This window comes from Myotis davidii, unplaced genomic scaffold (genome assembly GCF_000327345.1).
Source record: "Myotis davidii unplaced genomic scaffold, ASM32734v1 scaffold409, whole genome shotgun sequence".
NCBI lineage: Eukaryota > Metazoa > Chordata > Mammalia > Chiroptera > Vespertilionidae > Myotis > Myotis davidii.
The window spans coordinates 505,445-519,794 of NW_006374611.1; the positions used below are offsets into that span (position 1 = coordinate 505,445).

The 14,350-nt window shown below is 37.4% G+C and overlaps 1 protein-coding gene and 2 pseudogenes across 1 annotated transcript in view; all 3 read left to right on the plus strand.

Annotated features, from left to right (window-relative positions):
* LOC107181481 overlaps window positions 1-409 on the plus strand; it is a 1,390-nt pseudogene extending 981 nt beyond the window's left edge.
* The window catches only part of FANCM (Fanconi anemia complementation group M), a 72,766-nt gene that overhangs the window by 35,165 nt on the left and 23,251 nt on the right, over window positions 1-14,350 (plus strand). Inside the window, exons 11-13 of the mRNA XM_015557359.1 lie at window positions 2,965-3,178; window positions 7,354-7,511; window positions 9,062-9,217. Coding sequence (XP_015412845.1) covers window positions 2,965-3,178; window positions 7,354-7,511; window positions 9,062-9,217 — 528 coding nt within the window. The remainder of the gene's footprint in view (window positions 1-2,964; window positions 3,179-7,353; window positions 7,512-9,061; window positions 9,218-14,350) is intronic.
* Window positions 463-2,343, plus strand: LOC107181482 (annotated as a pseudogene).

Below are 14,350 nucleotides of genomic sequence, written 5' to 3' on the forward strand. Positions count from 1 at the left end.
GTGGAGGCCTTGGGAACAGGATTTCTATAAGGACAAATATATCTGGAAGGCTGTGGTCCAAGGCCATTTTGCTGGCTGTAAGCGGGCTCTCCGGCACCAGAGAGAGCACACTGCTCTTCTTAAAACTGAAGGTGTTTATGCTTGAGATGAAACTGAATTCTGTCTAGGCAAGAGATGTGCTTATGTGTACAAAGCAAAGATCAACACAGTGACTCCTGGTGGCAAACCAAACAAAACCAGAGTAATCTGGGGAAAGGCAACTCGTGCTCATGGAAACAGTGGCATGGTTCATGCTAAATTCCGAGACAACCTTCCTGCTAAAGCCATTGGACACAGAATCTGTGTAATGCTGTATCCCTCAAGGACTTAAACTTACTGAAAATAAATGAAATGGATTTGTTTTCCTGTGTTTGGTTAAAAAAAAAAATCATCCTGAATCCATTTGACTCTCTGAGCAGCACCATGGCAATTGGCAAGAACAAGCACTTTATGAAAGGCAGCAAAAGGGGACCAAGAAAAAAGTGGTTGATCCACTTTCTAAGAAAGATTGGTATGATGTGAAAGCACCAGCTATGTTCAGTATAAGAAATATTGGAGCCTGGCCGGTGTGGCTCAGTGTTGAGTGTTTACCTATGAATCAGGAGGTCACAGTTCGATTCCCGATCAGGGCACATGCCCAGGTTTCGGGCTCCATCCCCAGTTGTCAAATTCAAGACCATAGACATTCTGCTCTCTAAGTACTTAAGTGGATCAATTTGTGGCGTGCAGGAGGCAGCCCATCAATGATTCTCTCATCATTGATGTTTCTATCTCTCCCTTTCCCTTCCTCTCTGAAATCAATAAAAACATATTTTAAAAAAAGAAATATTGGAAACACACTAGTCACAAGAACTCAAGGAACCAAAATCATATCTGATGGTCTCAAGAGTCATGTTTTGAAGTGAGCCTAGCTAATTTGCAGAATGATGAAGTTGCATTTAGAAAATTCAAGCTAATAACAGGATGTTCAGTGAAAAAATGCTGACTAATTTCCATGGCATAGGTCTTACATGTGATAAAATATGCTCCATGCTAAGAAAATGATAGACCATGACTGAAGCTCACATTGATGTCAGGAGTACCAATGGTTATTTGCTTCGTCTTTTCTGTGTTTATTTAAAAAAAATGCAACAATCAGATTCAGAAGGCATTATGCTCAGCATCAATAGGTCTATCAAATCTGGAAGAAGAAGATGGAAATCATGACCTGAGAGGTGCAGACAAATGACTTGAGAGAAGTGGTCAATAAACTGATTCCAGATAGCATTGGAAAAAACAGAAAAGGCTGCCAATCTATGTATCTGCTCCATGATGTCTTTGCTAATAAAGTCAAAATGCTGGAGAAGCCCAAGTTTAAGTTGGGAAAACCCATGGAGTTTCCTGGTGAAGGTAGCAGTTCTGAAAAAGCTACTGTGGATATGAGCCCCAGTCCAAGAATTTGTTTAAAATTCAGACATTTAATGGTAACAAATAAAAATCCTATTTGTGATTTACAAAAAAAAGCATCCTGGCTCTAGCTCAGCCGTGGGCAAACTACGGCCCACGGGCCAGATCCAGCCCGTTTGAAATGAATAAAACTAAAAAAAAAAAGACCGTACCCTTTTATGTAATGATGTTTACTTTGAATTTATATTAGTTCACACAGACACTCCATCCATGCTTTTGTTCCGGCCCTCTGGTCCAGTTTAAGAACCCATTGTGGCCCTCGAGTCAAAAAGTTTGCCCACCCCTGCTCTAGCTGGTTTGGCTCAGTGGATAGAGTGTCAGCCTGAGGACTGTAGGGTCCTGGGTTTGATTCCGGTCAAGGGAATATGCCCAGGTTGTGGGCTCCATCTCCAGTGGAGGGCGTGCAGGAGACAGCCGATTAATTGTTTGCTCTCATCATTGATGTTTCTATCTCTCTCTCCCTCTCCCTTCCTCTCTGAAATCAATTAAAAAAAGACATTTTTTTTTTTAAAAAAGCATCTTGTATAATGAGTTTTCTCCCAAAATTTTTCATGTGTCTAAGGCATATTCTTGTATAGCATTTTGTTGATCTATGAAATGATCCCAATAAATGATATGTCTTGCAGCTTATACAATGAGTAGAATGAATTTGTATTATCAATGAGTGGAATTGGATTTTAGCTAATTGTATTACCTCAGGCAAATCATTTAACTAATACCTGAATAGAAAGGTTTTTTAATGTGTAAAATAGTCATAATGGTCCATATTTAATGAGCACCCACTCTGTGCAGTATTCTGAGAGCTTCAGATGCATTATCTTATTTAAGGGGAATAATGGTTTTCTTGTATACAAGTAAAGAAAACTGAAGTGCAGAGAGATGAAGAAGCTGAAATAAAGGAATCATATTTTTAAAAATGGCCCTGGCCAGTTTGCTCAGTGGTTAGAATGTTGGCCTATGGACTGATGGGTTGCTGGTTGGATTCCTGGTCAAGTCAAGGGACCTGGTTGCAGGTTCCCTAGCCCTAGTAGGGGCACATGTGTGAGGCAACCAATCAATGTTTCTCAATGTCGATGTTTCTCTTTCTCCGCCCCCCCCACCCCTTCCCTTCCACTTTCTCTGGAAATAAATGGAAGAAAAATATCCTCGGTGAGGATAAAAAACAACAACATTTTTTTAAAAGCACTTTACACTTACGTATAAATATGAGCCTTATTCAAAAGCAGCAAGATACTAAATAAAAGAAATTTCCTTTGTGCAATATAGTACTAAGGTAGGATTTATAATATAGTTTTGATATGATTTTCATCAAGAGTTAATTGAACAGGTTTCAAATTCAAGACAACAGATATTCTATTCTCTAAGTATTTAAGTAGATCAGAGTTTTATTGCTTAGAATAAACCCAAATAATATAGTAATTGCTTCTTATGGCTGCTTATTGTAGAATAATGTAATTTGATGTTGTTGTTTTTTTTCAGACTTATAATCAAAGTCAATCCAACAAAAGAAGTATTTATAAAGCTATTTCAGGTAACCGGCAGGTCCTTCATTTTTATCAAGCAAGTCCACGAATGGTTCCTGATGGAATCAATCCAGAATTACATAAAATGTTCATCACACATGGTGTCTATGAACCAGAGAAGCCTTCTCGGAACTTGCAGCGAAAGTCATCTATTTTTTCCTATAGGAATGGTAAATAAAAAATTCTGCATTTTAAATATACATAGTTTTCCTATTGTTAGTTAGCAGATTATATATTCATATATTTTTTATTTGAGAAATTCAACATACATTCTAGGATGTTAAGGGTGTTCTCTTTGGAAAGGATGTGTGGTAAGAGAAGCCTTCTCGGAACTTGCAGCGAAAGTCATCTATTTTTTCCTATAGGAATGGTAAATAAAAAATTCTGCATTTTAAATATACATAGTTTTCCTATTGTTAGTTAGCAGATTATATATTCATATATTTTTTATTTGAGAAATTCAACATACATTCTAGGATGTTAAGGGTGTTCTCTTTGGAAAGGATGTGTGGTATAACAGTATTGGGAAAATTAAAATATCCTACAGACCCAGATAATCCTCTTTACAGAGCGTAGAAAAGAAGGAAAACAGTTTTATTTTGAATGAGCATTAAACTAGCTACAATATGCATTGTAGGCCAAACATCAAAATTAATAGAAAGACAGAAAGAAATTCTATGCTATTCATTCCCTGAGACTTAAAATCCTTTACATACATATTCTCAAGACAGTAACATGTCCTCATATAAGAGGAGAGCACTGCTTGGCCAGTCTGGCTCAATGGTTGAGCATGGACCCATCAACCAAGAAGTCACCAAGTGGATTCTGTCAGGGCACATGCCCCAGTTGTGGGCTCAATCCCCAGTAGGGGGCATGCAGGAGATGTTTTTATCTCTCTATCCCTCTTCCTTCCTTCCCAAAAACATATCTTTTAAAAAAGAGGAGAGCACTATTTGCTATACATTCTTTCATACTTCATCCCAAATTCATCTGGTAATCAAGGTAGCCATTTGTGTTGCTAGTTGGCTTTATACAAAGAAATAATACAACGTATCTCTATGACAAGCAGATGGTGACAACTCAGAGAAAGGTGCCTAAGCTAACTTAAGCTAAACTCCCTTGCTAACTGGGAGACAGGGACAATGGCTTTCTTTCTTTCTTTCTTTTTTAATATATTTTATTGATTTTTTACAGAAAAGAAGGGAGAGGGATAGAGAGTCAGAAACATCGATGAGAGAGAAACATCGATCAGCTGCCTCCTGCACATCTCCTACTGGGTATGTGCCCGCAACCCAGGTACATGCCCTTGACCTTTACAAAGATTCGCATGTACACCAAAGGGTTGAAGAAATGATTTGCAAACATTGGGTGTCTCTGGAATTGCTCTAAAAAGGGGAGAGAGTGGTTTTTTCCCTTTCTGTGAAGGAGAAAGTATTTTTTTTTTCTTTTTAAAATTGTGGTGAAGTTAGACCAAGTTATTGGTGATACTGAGTCAGTGAGAAACATGCTTTGGTTGGTCTCAGGGAGCATAGTTAGTAATGAAAGTGTGGCTAGCCTAAAAACTGCAGAGATTTTGGTGATATCAAGAAAATACCTTGAAGTATTAGCACTATGAAAAAATGAGAAACTAACATGGTTCTTTTGAATTTTAGTCTTTAAAGAGGCTTTTAAGGAATCATAAAAACATGTAATTTTAAAATTTGGAAGGAACCTTGGGGGTCAGTCATCTGTTCCAATACATGTCAAAGTAGGAGTGCTTCCTGTTAATGACTATTCAGCCTCACCTTGAATATCTGTGTCAAAGGAAATGGTATTTCAATCCTTACCCGAGGGCATTTTTTCCATTGATTTATTATTTTTTTAGAGAGTGGAAGTGAGGTGAAGTGGGGGAGAGAGAGAAACATTGATGTGAGAGACACATCGATTGGCTGCCTCCTGCACTTACCACACACCCCGACCAGGGCCAGGGATGGAGCCTGTAACCAAGTTACATGCCCTTGATTGGCAATCGAACCCTCAGCCTTTTAGTCCTTGGTCTACCAACTGAACCAAACCGGCTAGGGCAGTTTTTTTGTTTGTTTGTTATAATGATGGTTCATTCCATTGTTGAACAGCCCTATATAGAAGAAAGTTCCTTATGTTGAAAAATCTGTCTTTGCATCTTGTTCACATTGATTTAGTTTTGTCTTCTAGATACAAAGAATAGTTAGGATCCTTGGTTTACCGATGTAGCAATTGTTTATGTATTTGAAGATAGTACCTCTCAAGGTTTCAAACCATGAGTTTTCCAGGTCCTTTCCTTCCTAATCACCTGCTTTGGATTCACTTAAATTTTTTAATGTTCTTTCCTTTAATCAATGCTTTTTGGATATGCCTATTAAACCTAATACAAATCCACTTAGTAGGAATATTTTTGTCATTTTACAAGACTTTGCCAAATTTTTTATTCAAATGAAAAGATGGTATGTATTTTGAATTCTTTTGAGCTTATTAAACTAATAATAGCATCAAAACTTGATTAGGTTGGCATAACTTATTCTTGTATTTTTATAAATGTTAATTAAGCATATGTTTAATAATTATTTCTAAAATGCTACTTGGAATGGATAAAAATTTTGTTAGTAAAATTTTTTTGTAATATTTTTAAATTTTATTTTTATTGATTAGAGAGAGGAAGGGAGAGAAACATAGATTATTGTTCCACTTATTTGTGTATTCATTGGTTGATTCTTTTATGTGCCCTGACCAGGGATCACACCTACAACCTTGGCATATTGGGATGACATTCTAACCAACTTTTTTTTTTTTAGTATAAACTGGGTTATTTTTACTTATTTAAAATTTTTTTCATTATGCTTTGGTTTTGGGTGTACAGCTTAGTGGTTAGGCAGTCTATATATATAAAAGCCTAAACAACCAAACAACCAGTCAGTCAGTCGCTATGATGTGCACTGACCACCAGGGGACAGACACTCAACACAGGAGCTGCCCTCTGGTGGTCAGTGCACTCCTATAGTGGGAGCGCCACTCAGCTGACCGGTGGGCGCCAGATGCTGGGCTCACAGCTGGCAAGCGCAGCTGCGGAGGTGCAAGCCTCTCCCGCCTCTGCAGCAGCTACCAAGCAGCAGCGGCAGGCGCAGCAGGGATCAGGCCCAAACCAGCAGTCTGACATCACCCGAGGGGTCCCGGATTGCGAGAGGGCAAAGACCAGGCCGAGGAACCTCACTGGTGCACGTATCCGTGCACCAGGCCTCTAGTCATATATATTAGTAAAATTCTAATACCTGTCATTTTTAAAAAATTGAGATACTAGCTTATGTTCATTTTTCTGTACTTTCCCCCCATTTTTCCAGAGTTTTCAAGTGTTAGTGATTCATCTTGCCCAGATTGTATGTATAAATGTATTGTCCTATATATTAGTATATAATTCATGTGGTCTTAGAGGAATTTATTTAAAGTGACTAGGAAATTTGAATACCTTCCTATTTCAGAAGTCTTAGAGGTTCAGATTGTTAGATCTAAAAGGGACCTGAGAGAGCACTTATGTCAAACCCCTTATTTTATAAAAGCTTGTTATACTATTTGGGAATAGCTAAGACAGAAGTTTCCTGTTTCCTAATTCAGTAGGAATTAGGAAACAGGAAAGACTAAAAGACTAAAATTTAGTCTTTCTAAATTTTATTTCTGCCCTCATCTGTATTTGGCCAGAGTTTCTGCTTTATACTGTTTATCCTTTCCAGCTTGGCAATTAATTTTCCTATAGAGAGATTATGGAAGTCAAAAGGGCTAATTTACTCTGTTGTGTGTTTTTTAAATAATATCATAACATTATTTTCTTAAAGCAGTAGATCTTTTCCACCACCTTTTACTCCATCCCACAATCCTAATTTAAGGCCATCTAAAAACCCTTTATTGTTTTGGAGCCCCCCCTATCCCAAGCTTCAGATTACCTTTCTAATAACTTTATGATGGAATCATGACACTAGTTTCTATTTGTATGTTATCTGTTTCATGTCAGGTCTTAGACAACAAAATAGAGAAAGTCCAAAAGAAGACAGGAATCATCCTAGCTATCTGGCTCTGTTCTGTTAATTAAGTCATTAGCAAAGTTTAGCTCCTGGACTCCTAGACAGAAGGGTTCACTAATTCTTTCAAAGAAGTGAGAGAAGTGTAGGAGATATATACAAGTAGGAAGTGATAACTAGAGTGGTTATAGGAAGAATACTATTTTTAATGAATAGAGTCAGTGGTTTTAGCAGAGATGAGTAGACAGAGAGTTATGTATATCTTGTGTTTGTCTGGCAGATGTTTTTAACCTCTTTTCAATTACTTTTTAACTTTATAGGATTGAGACAAAATAATTCAAAGAAGGATTGGTTCTTATCAGAAGAAGAATTCAAATTGTGGAACAGACTTTATAGATTGAGAGACAGTGATGAAATTAAGGAAATAACATTGCCTCAAGTTCAGTTTCTGTGTTTTCAAAATGAGGATAACAGATCAGTAAGTGAAACGTGTTTTCCGATGTCTTTTATAGTGATTATGCAGTAGCTTTAGGAGCAAGGAGAATGTTCATGATCAGAATAGCACCTTAAAAATTTAAGAATTTAAATAGTTTTTAAGAGATTATTAAACTCTAAGTTTGTAAAACTTCTCATTTTCTTATATTCTTTATTGTGTATATATATTTACATGACCATAATATATTTATATAAGTTCTGCCTTTTTAAAAAATACATTTTTTTATTGATTTCAGGGAGGAAGGGAGCTAGAGAGAGAGAAACATCAATGATAAGAGGGAATTGTTGATTGGCTGCCTCCTGCATACTGGGAACTGAGCCTGCCACCCAGGCATGTACACCGACCAGGAATCAAACTGTGACCTCCTGGTTCATAGGTTGACACTCAACCATTGAGCTACACTGGATGGGCTATTCTGCCTTTTCTTTATTACTTTATGCCATATGGACATTTCTGTATAGGCAAAATTTACATGATTGTTATGTTACCCTGCAGTATACCATATTTTGACTGCTTCACTATTGTGTTTTAGAATCCTTTTTTTAAAAATGTATGAGAGAGAGAGAGAGAGAGAGAGAGAGAGAGAGAGAGAGAGAAACATCAACTCATTCCACTTATTTATGCATTTATTGGTTGATTCTTGTATGTGCCCTGACTAGGGGTCAAACCTGCAACATTGGGGTATTGAGATGATGCTCTAAATCAACTGAGCTACCCAGCCAGGGCTAGAATTCTTTTCAATCTGTTACTAACATAAAATTATACTATCATGAGCATCTATATACAAACTGGTGTTTATTTTCAGCTTTGAAACTTTTATTTGGATTTTATGATTTATTTTGTTTTAAGAACAAATTATTAGTAAACTTAATGAAAGCCAAGGGAATTTGTCAAAGGTTACTTTTGTACCCAAAAAGCTGGAAAAACAACCTCAGGAAAGATTCCTTTTAGAAGATATATAGTGCTTGAAAAATATGGCTATTCAGAATTTTTTAAAAATTCTTAATTGTTTAAAAATATGAAATGCTTCATGAATTTGCGTGTCATCCTTGCGCAGGGGCCATGCTAATCTCCTCTGCATCGTTCCAGTTTTAGTAGATGTGCTGCCGAAGCGAGCACCAGGATTTGTATTTTTTATTCACTAACTGGAAAAGTGAGGAATGGTAGCAGGCATGAAGAACTAGGATTAGTATCGCTGAGAGATTATGAATGCCTCCTTATTAGATTATTGGATATAAATAGCAGTTTTGAAACCACACATTTTTCTTAAATATTATTCAACATGGAACTACATAAACAGGAATATGGTCAACTAGTAACTCGTGTAATATTTATTTTAAAAATGTATTTAAAGGGCAGCTTTGTACTTTATAAAATTATTTTCTTTTTTTCTTCTGAGATTTTAGTTGAAAGTATCAAAATGAGTTCATATTATTTATGTTAGGCTGATTATTTGTGTATTAAATGTTTTTCTAAACATCAGTTTATGAGTGTTTTTATCCCTTTTACTATTTTAAAAATCATTAATCAAGACTCAAGAACCAACCATTGGAATTCGTCAACTCTCTCTGTCAGAATGGAGACTGTGGCAAGATCATCCTTTTCCTACATATCAAGTTGACCATTCAGATCGATGCCATCATTTTATAAGCATTATGCAAATGATAGAAGGAATGAGACATGAAGAGGTAGGTTTTTTCATAATTAAAAAATATCTATTTTATTGATTTCAGAGAGGAAGGGAGGAAAAGAGATAGAAACATCAATAATGATAGAGAGCCCTAACCGGTTTGGCTCAGTGGACAGAGCATCGGCCTGCAGACTCAAAGGTCCCAAATTCGATTCCGGTCAAGGGCATGTACCTTGGTTGCGGGCACATCCCCAGTGGGGAGTGTGCAGGAGGCAGCTGATCGATGTTTCTAACTCTCTATCCCTCTCCGTTCCTCTCTGTAAAATATCAATAAAATATATTTAAAAAATAATGATAGAGAATTATTGATTGGCTGCCTACTGGGGGTCCACCTGGGCATGTGCCCTGACCTCCTGGTTCATATGTTGATGCTTAACCACTGAGCCACGCCATCTGGCGAGGTAGGTTTTTATTGTAATTTTCTCTTGCTGGTTTGATGTGAAACTAGAATACTTAATCTTTATTCTCCTTAATTTGAAGCCATTATTATAAGAAACAAGTATTGCCTTGGCCAGTGCGGCTCAGTTGGTTGAGCATCATCCCATGCACTGGAAGGTCGGTGGTTCAATTCCTGGTTAGGGCATATGCCCAGGTTGCGGGTTTAGACCCTGCTCAGCAGGCAAAATGATTGATGTCTCTCTCTCTCTCTCTCTCCCCCCCTCCCCCATTCCCCTTCCATCCCTCTCTCTTTCTCTTCCTTTCCCTCTCCCTCTCTCAAATCAATTTCAAAAAATTAGAAATTAGTATTTATTATAAATGATAGGTGGACTATTTTTTTTCTGTATAGCTCTTTTGTGATCTCAATAATGAACCAGTTTTCTGTCATAGAAGAAGTAGAATTAATTAGAGGAATATCTGTAAATATTGATAGACCAGAGTAAACTTTAAAAAAAATCTTTATTGTTGAAAGTATTACATTTGCCCTCTTTTCTCCCCATTGACCTCTTCTAGCCTACCCCCCCACCCCAGGTCATCACCACCCTATTGTCTGTGTCCATGGGTTATGCATATATGCATACAAGTTCTTTGGTTGATCTCTTCCCATCCACCCTCCCCTGCCTTCTCTCTGAGGTTTGATGGTCTGTTCCATGCTTCTATGTTTTATAAATATTTTTCTTTGTTCAGATCATTTGTAGTTGAAGCTCACTTGCTACCATTTTAAAAAGCTCTGCAGCATTCCCCAGCCATTCACATATTCATCTTGACCTGGACAGTCAATTTCTTGCATAACCCGCAGAAACTTCAGTCCTTTAATATGAAATGTTCTCCTTTTTTTTTTTTTACTTTTGATTCAAACTAGCCCCACCCAGCACGCTGACTCACCTGCCTCCTTCTCCCTTGCATGTCTGCTCCCTTAATTACTGAGGCCTTAGGACTTGGCATCAAATATTCTTAGGAATAAAGCTTCGGGACTGAGGACTACAGAGACAGAATCTTAGTCAAAGTAGAGATAACATAGGCCTCAGTTATATTTCAGCTCCAGCCCAGAAAACTAGCAAAACCAGCTGAAGTGATACCGTGGCTGACATCAGGACCAGGTGCAGTGATCAGTGACTCCTACCCGAGAGACCAGGGCTAGCTCCCTCCATCATCATGATTAATGATGTTTCCCTATATAACCCATTGCCTGGAAACATTGCGGAGCTCACCTATCTCAGAGCTGGGGCCCCGTAAAAATAAACCCTTATGTCTTTGCTGCAAATCCCTGTTAGTGCCTTATTGGGCTTTGGTGCTCCCAGGCAAACAAACCCCTTTAGTCCGGTAATGATACTGGACACAAAGGGTCCATTACCGCCTGTCACCACTAAGCCAGTAAACAGATAACAAGGTTGAATCTTTTATGAGCATTTATTTATTCTAGTTGTCAGTAGCAGAGAGTAGCAGGTATGGCATCTTAAAAAACTTCTCTAACATCTCCCACCAGTTGGCTCGTTACATAGGGATAGGGAGGAAAAGCTGTGTGCAGCAGGGAGGGTGTAGCAGGATGAGGGCTGCAGAGTATGTGGTCAGTGTGTCCACTCCCAGAATCTTGAAGTCCAATGACAAGGTAGTTAATCTTTTAACCATGGCAAACAGGTTATCCTATTCTTGGAATTGGAGAATGGACAGCATTCCTGGGACAAACTCCCAGAGGGGGATCAGTTTCCAAACACAGCAACCAGGTCAGGGTCCACTTTCTTTGATCAAGACAGGACATGATTAATAATATCTATGAGCATTACTAGTGCCTCACCATTCCCCCTCACCCCACCCCTATCAATAACAAATGCTAGCACAGGAGATTTTTAATAGGAACAGGATCCTTTCAGCCACTCTGCTTTAGGCTTCTAACTTTATTAGTTGTAATGGTCATTTAGAATTGGCACGTGGATGGCCACATCTAATCCAAGGTATGCACATATGAGTAAATTAATCCTAATCTTCCCATTTGCATCACTTTGATTTTTCTGCCATTGCTATAATGTTTTAAGACATTAATGAAATTTAATTATCAAAAATCTCTTTAGCAGTTGCTGTGGGTTGTTTTTTTAAAAAATATCTTTATTGATTTCAGAGAGGAAGGGAAAGGGAGAGATTGAAACATCAATGATGAGAGAGAATCATTGGTTAGCTGCCTCCTGCATGTCCACTACTGGGGACTGAGCCCGCAACCCAGGCAAGTGCCCTTGACCAGAATCAAACCCTGGACTCTTCAGTCTGCAGGCTGACGCTTTATCCACTGAGTCAAACTGGCTAGGGCAGCAGTTGCTGTTTTCAATTAAATGTAATCTGTAATGCTGTTCTTCTCAAGTAAATTAACTTTAACCAACATTGTAATATATTAATTTCAACTTAATTAAAATTAGTTGAAATTCCTTGTCAGGAAGAGGGAGCTATCCTTTATTTTGGTCTTACATTGAAGAACCAAGAAACAAGCAGAATGTAATATCTATAATAAGCATAATTTGCTAATTAGACCGGACGTCCTTCTGGATGAAGCGGTGGCGGCGGCAGTGGCTGCGGCCAAGCCCCTTGCATGAATTTCGTGCGTTAGGCCTCTAGTTGTTTATATGACCCTGGGTTGGGAAAAGGGATCTAGTTTTTTACTTTTGGATCTAATTCAGCTTTATTAGACCATGTTGTCTCATGTGTGGTTTTAAAAGTCAGTGAAAATTAGAGCAGTTCCTTTGGCAGTGGAAGTAAAGTTGTATAAACCCTTGTATTTATTCATAAGCATTTTCCCATTGAGAAACAAATAGTCTGAAAAACCTAAATACAAGCCTGGGAATCATTCATTTTGGATTTTATCCATGGCACTCACATTTTGTCTTTGACCAGTCAAACTCATTGCATTTGGTAGGCCTCTAATGACCAGAGTAAATTTTAATATATGTAATGATTTATATAAACTTTGTAATTTATGATTTTTGTTAGATGAGATATATTGAGATGTTGTCTGTGACATAGGTTATTTGGTATACCTCTTATATCCTGGTGGTAGTTTAGAGAATTGTTGATTCCTTGAGTAGTTTCTTGATTATTATTCTTTGAGAGGGTCAGAATGATGAACCTATTCAAGAGTGAAATCCAAAATACCTGGGTTAGAATCCAAACACTACCTCATACTAATTGTGCATTTGTAAGACACTTAACCACTTTATGCCTCAGTTTCATCTATAAAATGGGGATAATATTAATACCTTCTTTACATGGTTGTTGTAGGATTAAAAGACTTGATATGCATAAACCATTTAGAACTGTAATGGCACATAGTAAGTACTCAGTAGCTTGTAGCTGCTCTTTTTATTATTAGTTATCATTCATGAATAGTATATGTAAATATATAAATTAGTTGTGAATACCAGCAAAACCTGTGTCATCAAATTAACACATATTTATTTAGTGTCCTCTATATACCATGTTCTGTTCTTGGCCTTGCGGCTACATCAGGGAAGAAGCCAGATAAAATATTTTGTCAGCCCTGGCTAGTGTTTCTCAGTGGGTTGAGTGTCATCCCCTGTACCAAAGGGTCATGGGTTGGATTCCCAGTCAGGGCATATGCCCAGGTGTTGTGCTTAATCCCCAGTAGGGGGCATGCAGGAGACAGCTGATTGATATTTCTCTTTTTCTTTCTCTCTCCTCCCTCTTGCTCTCTAAAATTAATAAAAACATTTAAAAAGATATTATGTCAGTGGGGAGCATATATACTACCAGGGAAACAGACATCCTCAGATTAATATTTATTGTATTTATTCAAAAAGTGAAGAGTTAATTGCCTAAGTCCCTGAGTAGTAGAGGAATCATGATTAAAGTAGCCTTCATGGGGAAGAGGGAAGGATGAACCAGGAGTGGTTGGGACTGTCATTTTAAACTTAAAGATATTTAAGAAATTATAGTGACTTAGAAATTCACTATAAGAGTTCTTGGTTGGGAAACTTCTTAAAAATACTCATATGTGGAATCTAATGAGCGAAATAAACTGATGAACAAAATAAACCGATGAGCAAAATAGGTCCAGAGACATAGAAGCATGGAACAGACTGAGGATTCTCAGAGAAAAGGCAGGGATGGGGGTTGCGTGGGAAGAGATTAACCAAAAATCCTATATGCATATAAGCATAGCCCATGAAGACAGACAGTAGTGTGGTGAAGGCCTGGGGAGGGGCATGGGAGCGGGGTGGAGAGGGTGAATGGGGATAAAAAGGGGGGACATCTGTAATACTTTCAATAATAAAGATAAATTAAAAACATAAAACTGGAAATAAAATAGTCTATTCTAGCCTGTAGTACACATACAAGTATCATTTCAGATATTCTAAAGCTGTTCTTAGTTTACTTTCAAAAGGAGAGTAATTTAACATATAGATGTATGCTTTACATTTATATATATTAATTTCTTAAGTATGTATTTTTAGGAAATTAGAATAATCGTTCAATTAAATGTTAGAAGTGAAAAAACTTAGTGTTTATAATCTTATTTTATGCATTCACTAGATTTGTTCTTTCTACAAATAGTTATCATGGGTCTTCCATGTATTAAGTACTGGGGAAACAAAAATGTTAACGGATTAAAGAAATTTATGTTAATGTCACAGTCGTTTCATTTATAATTTTATTTATCAGAATAATTTTTTAAGGTATAAGAAAATCA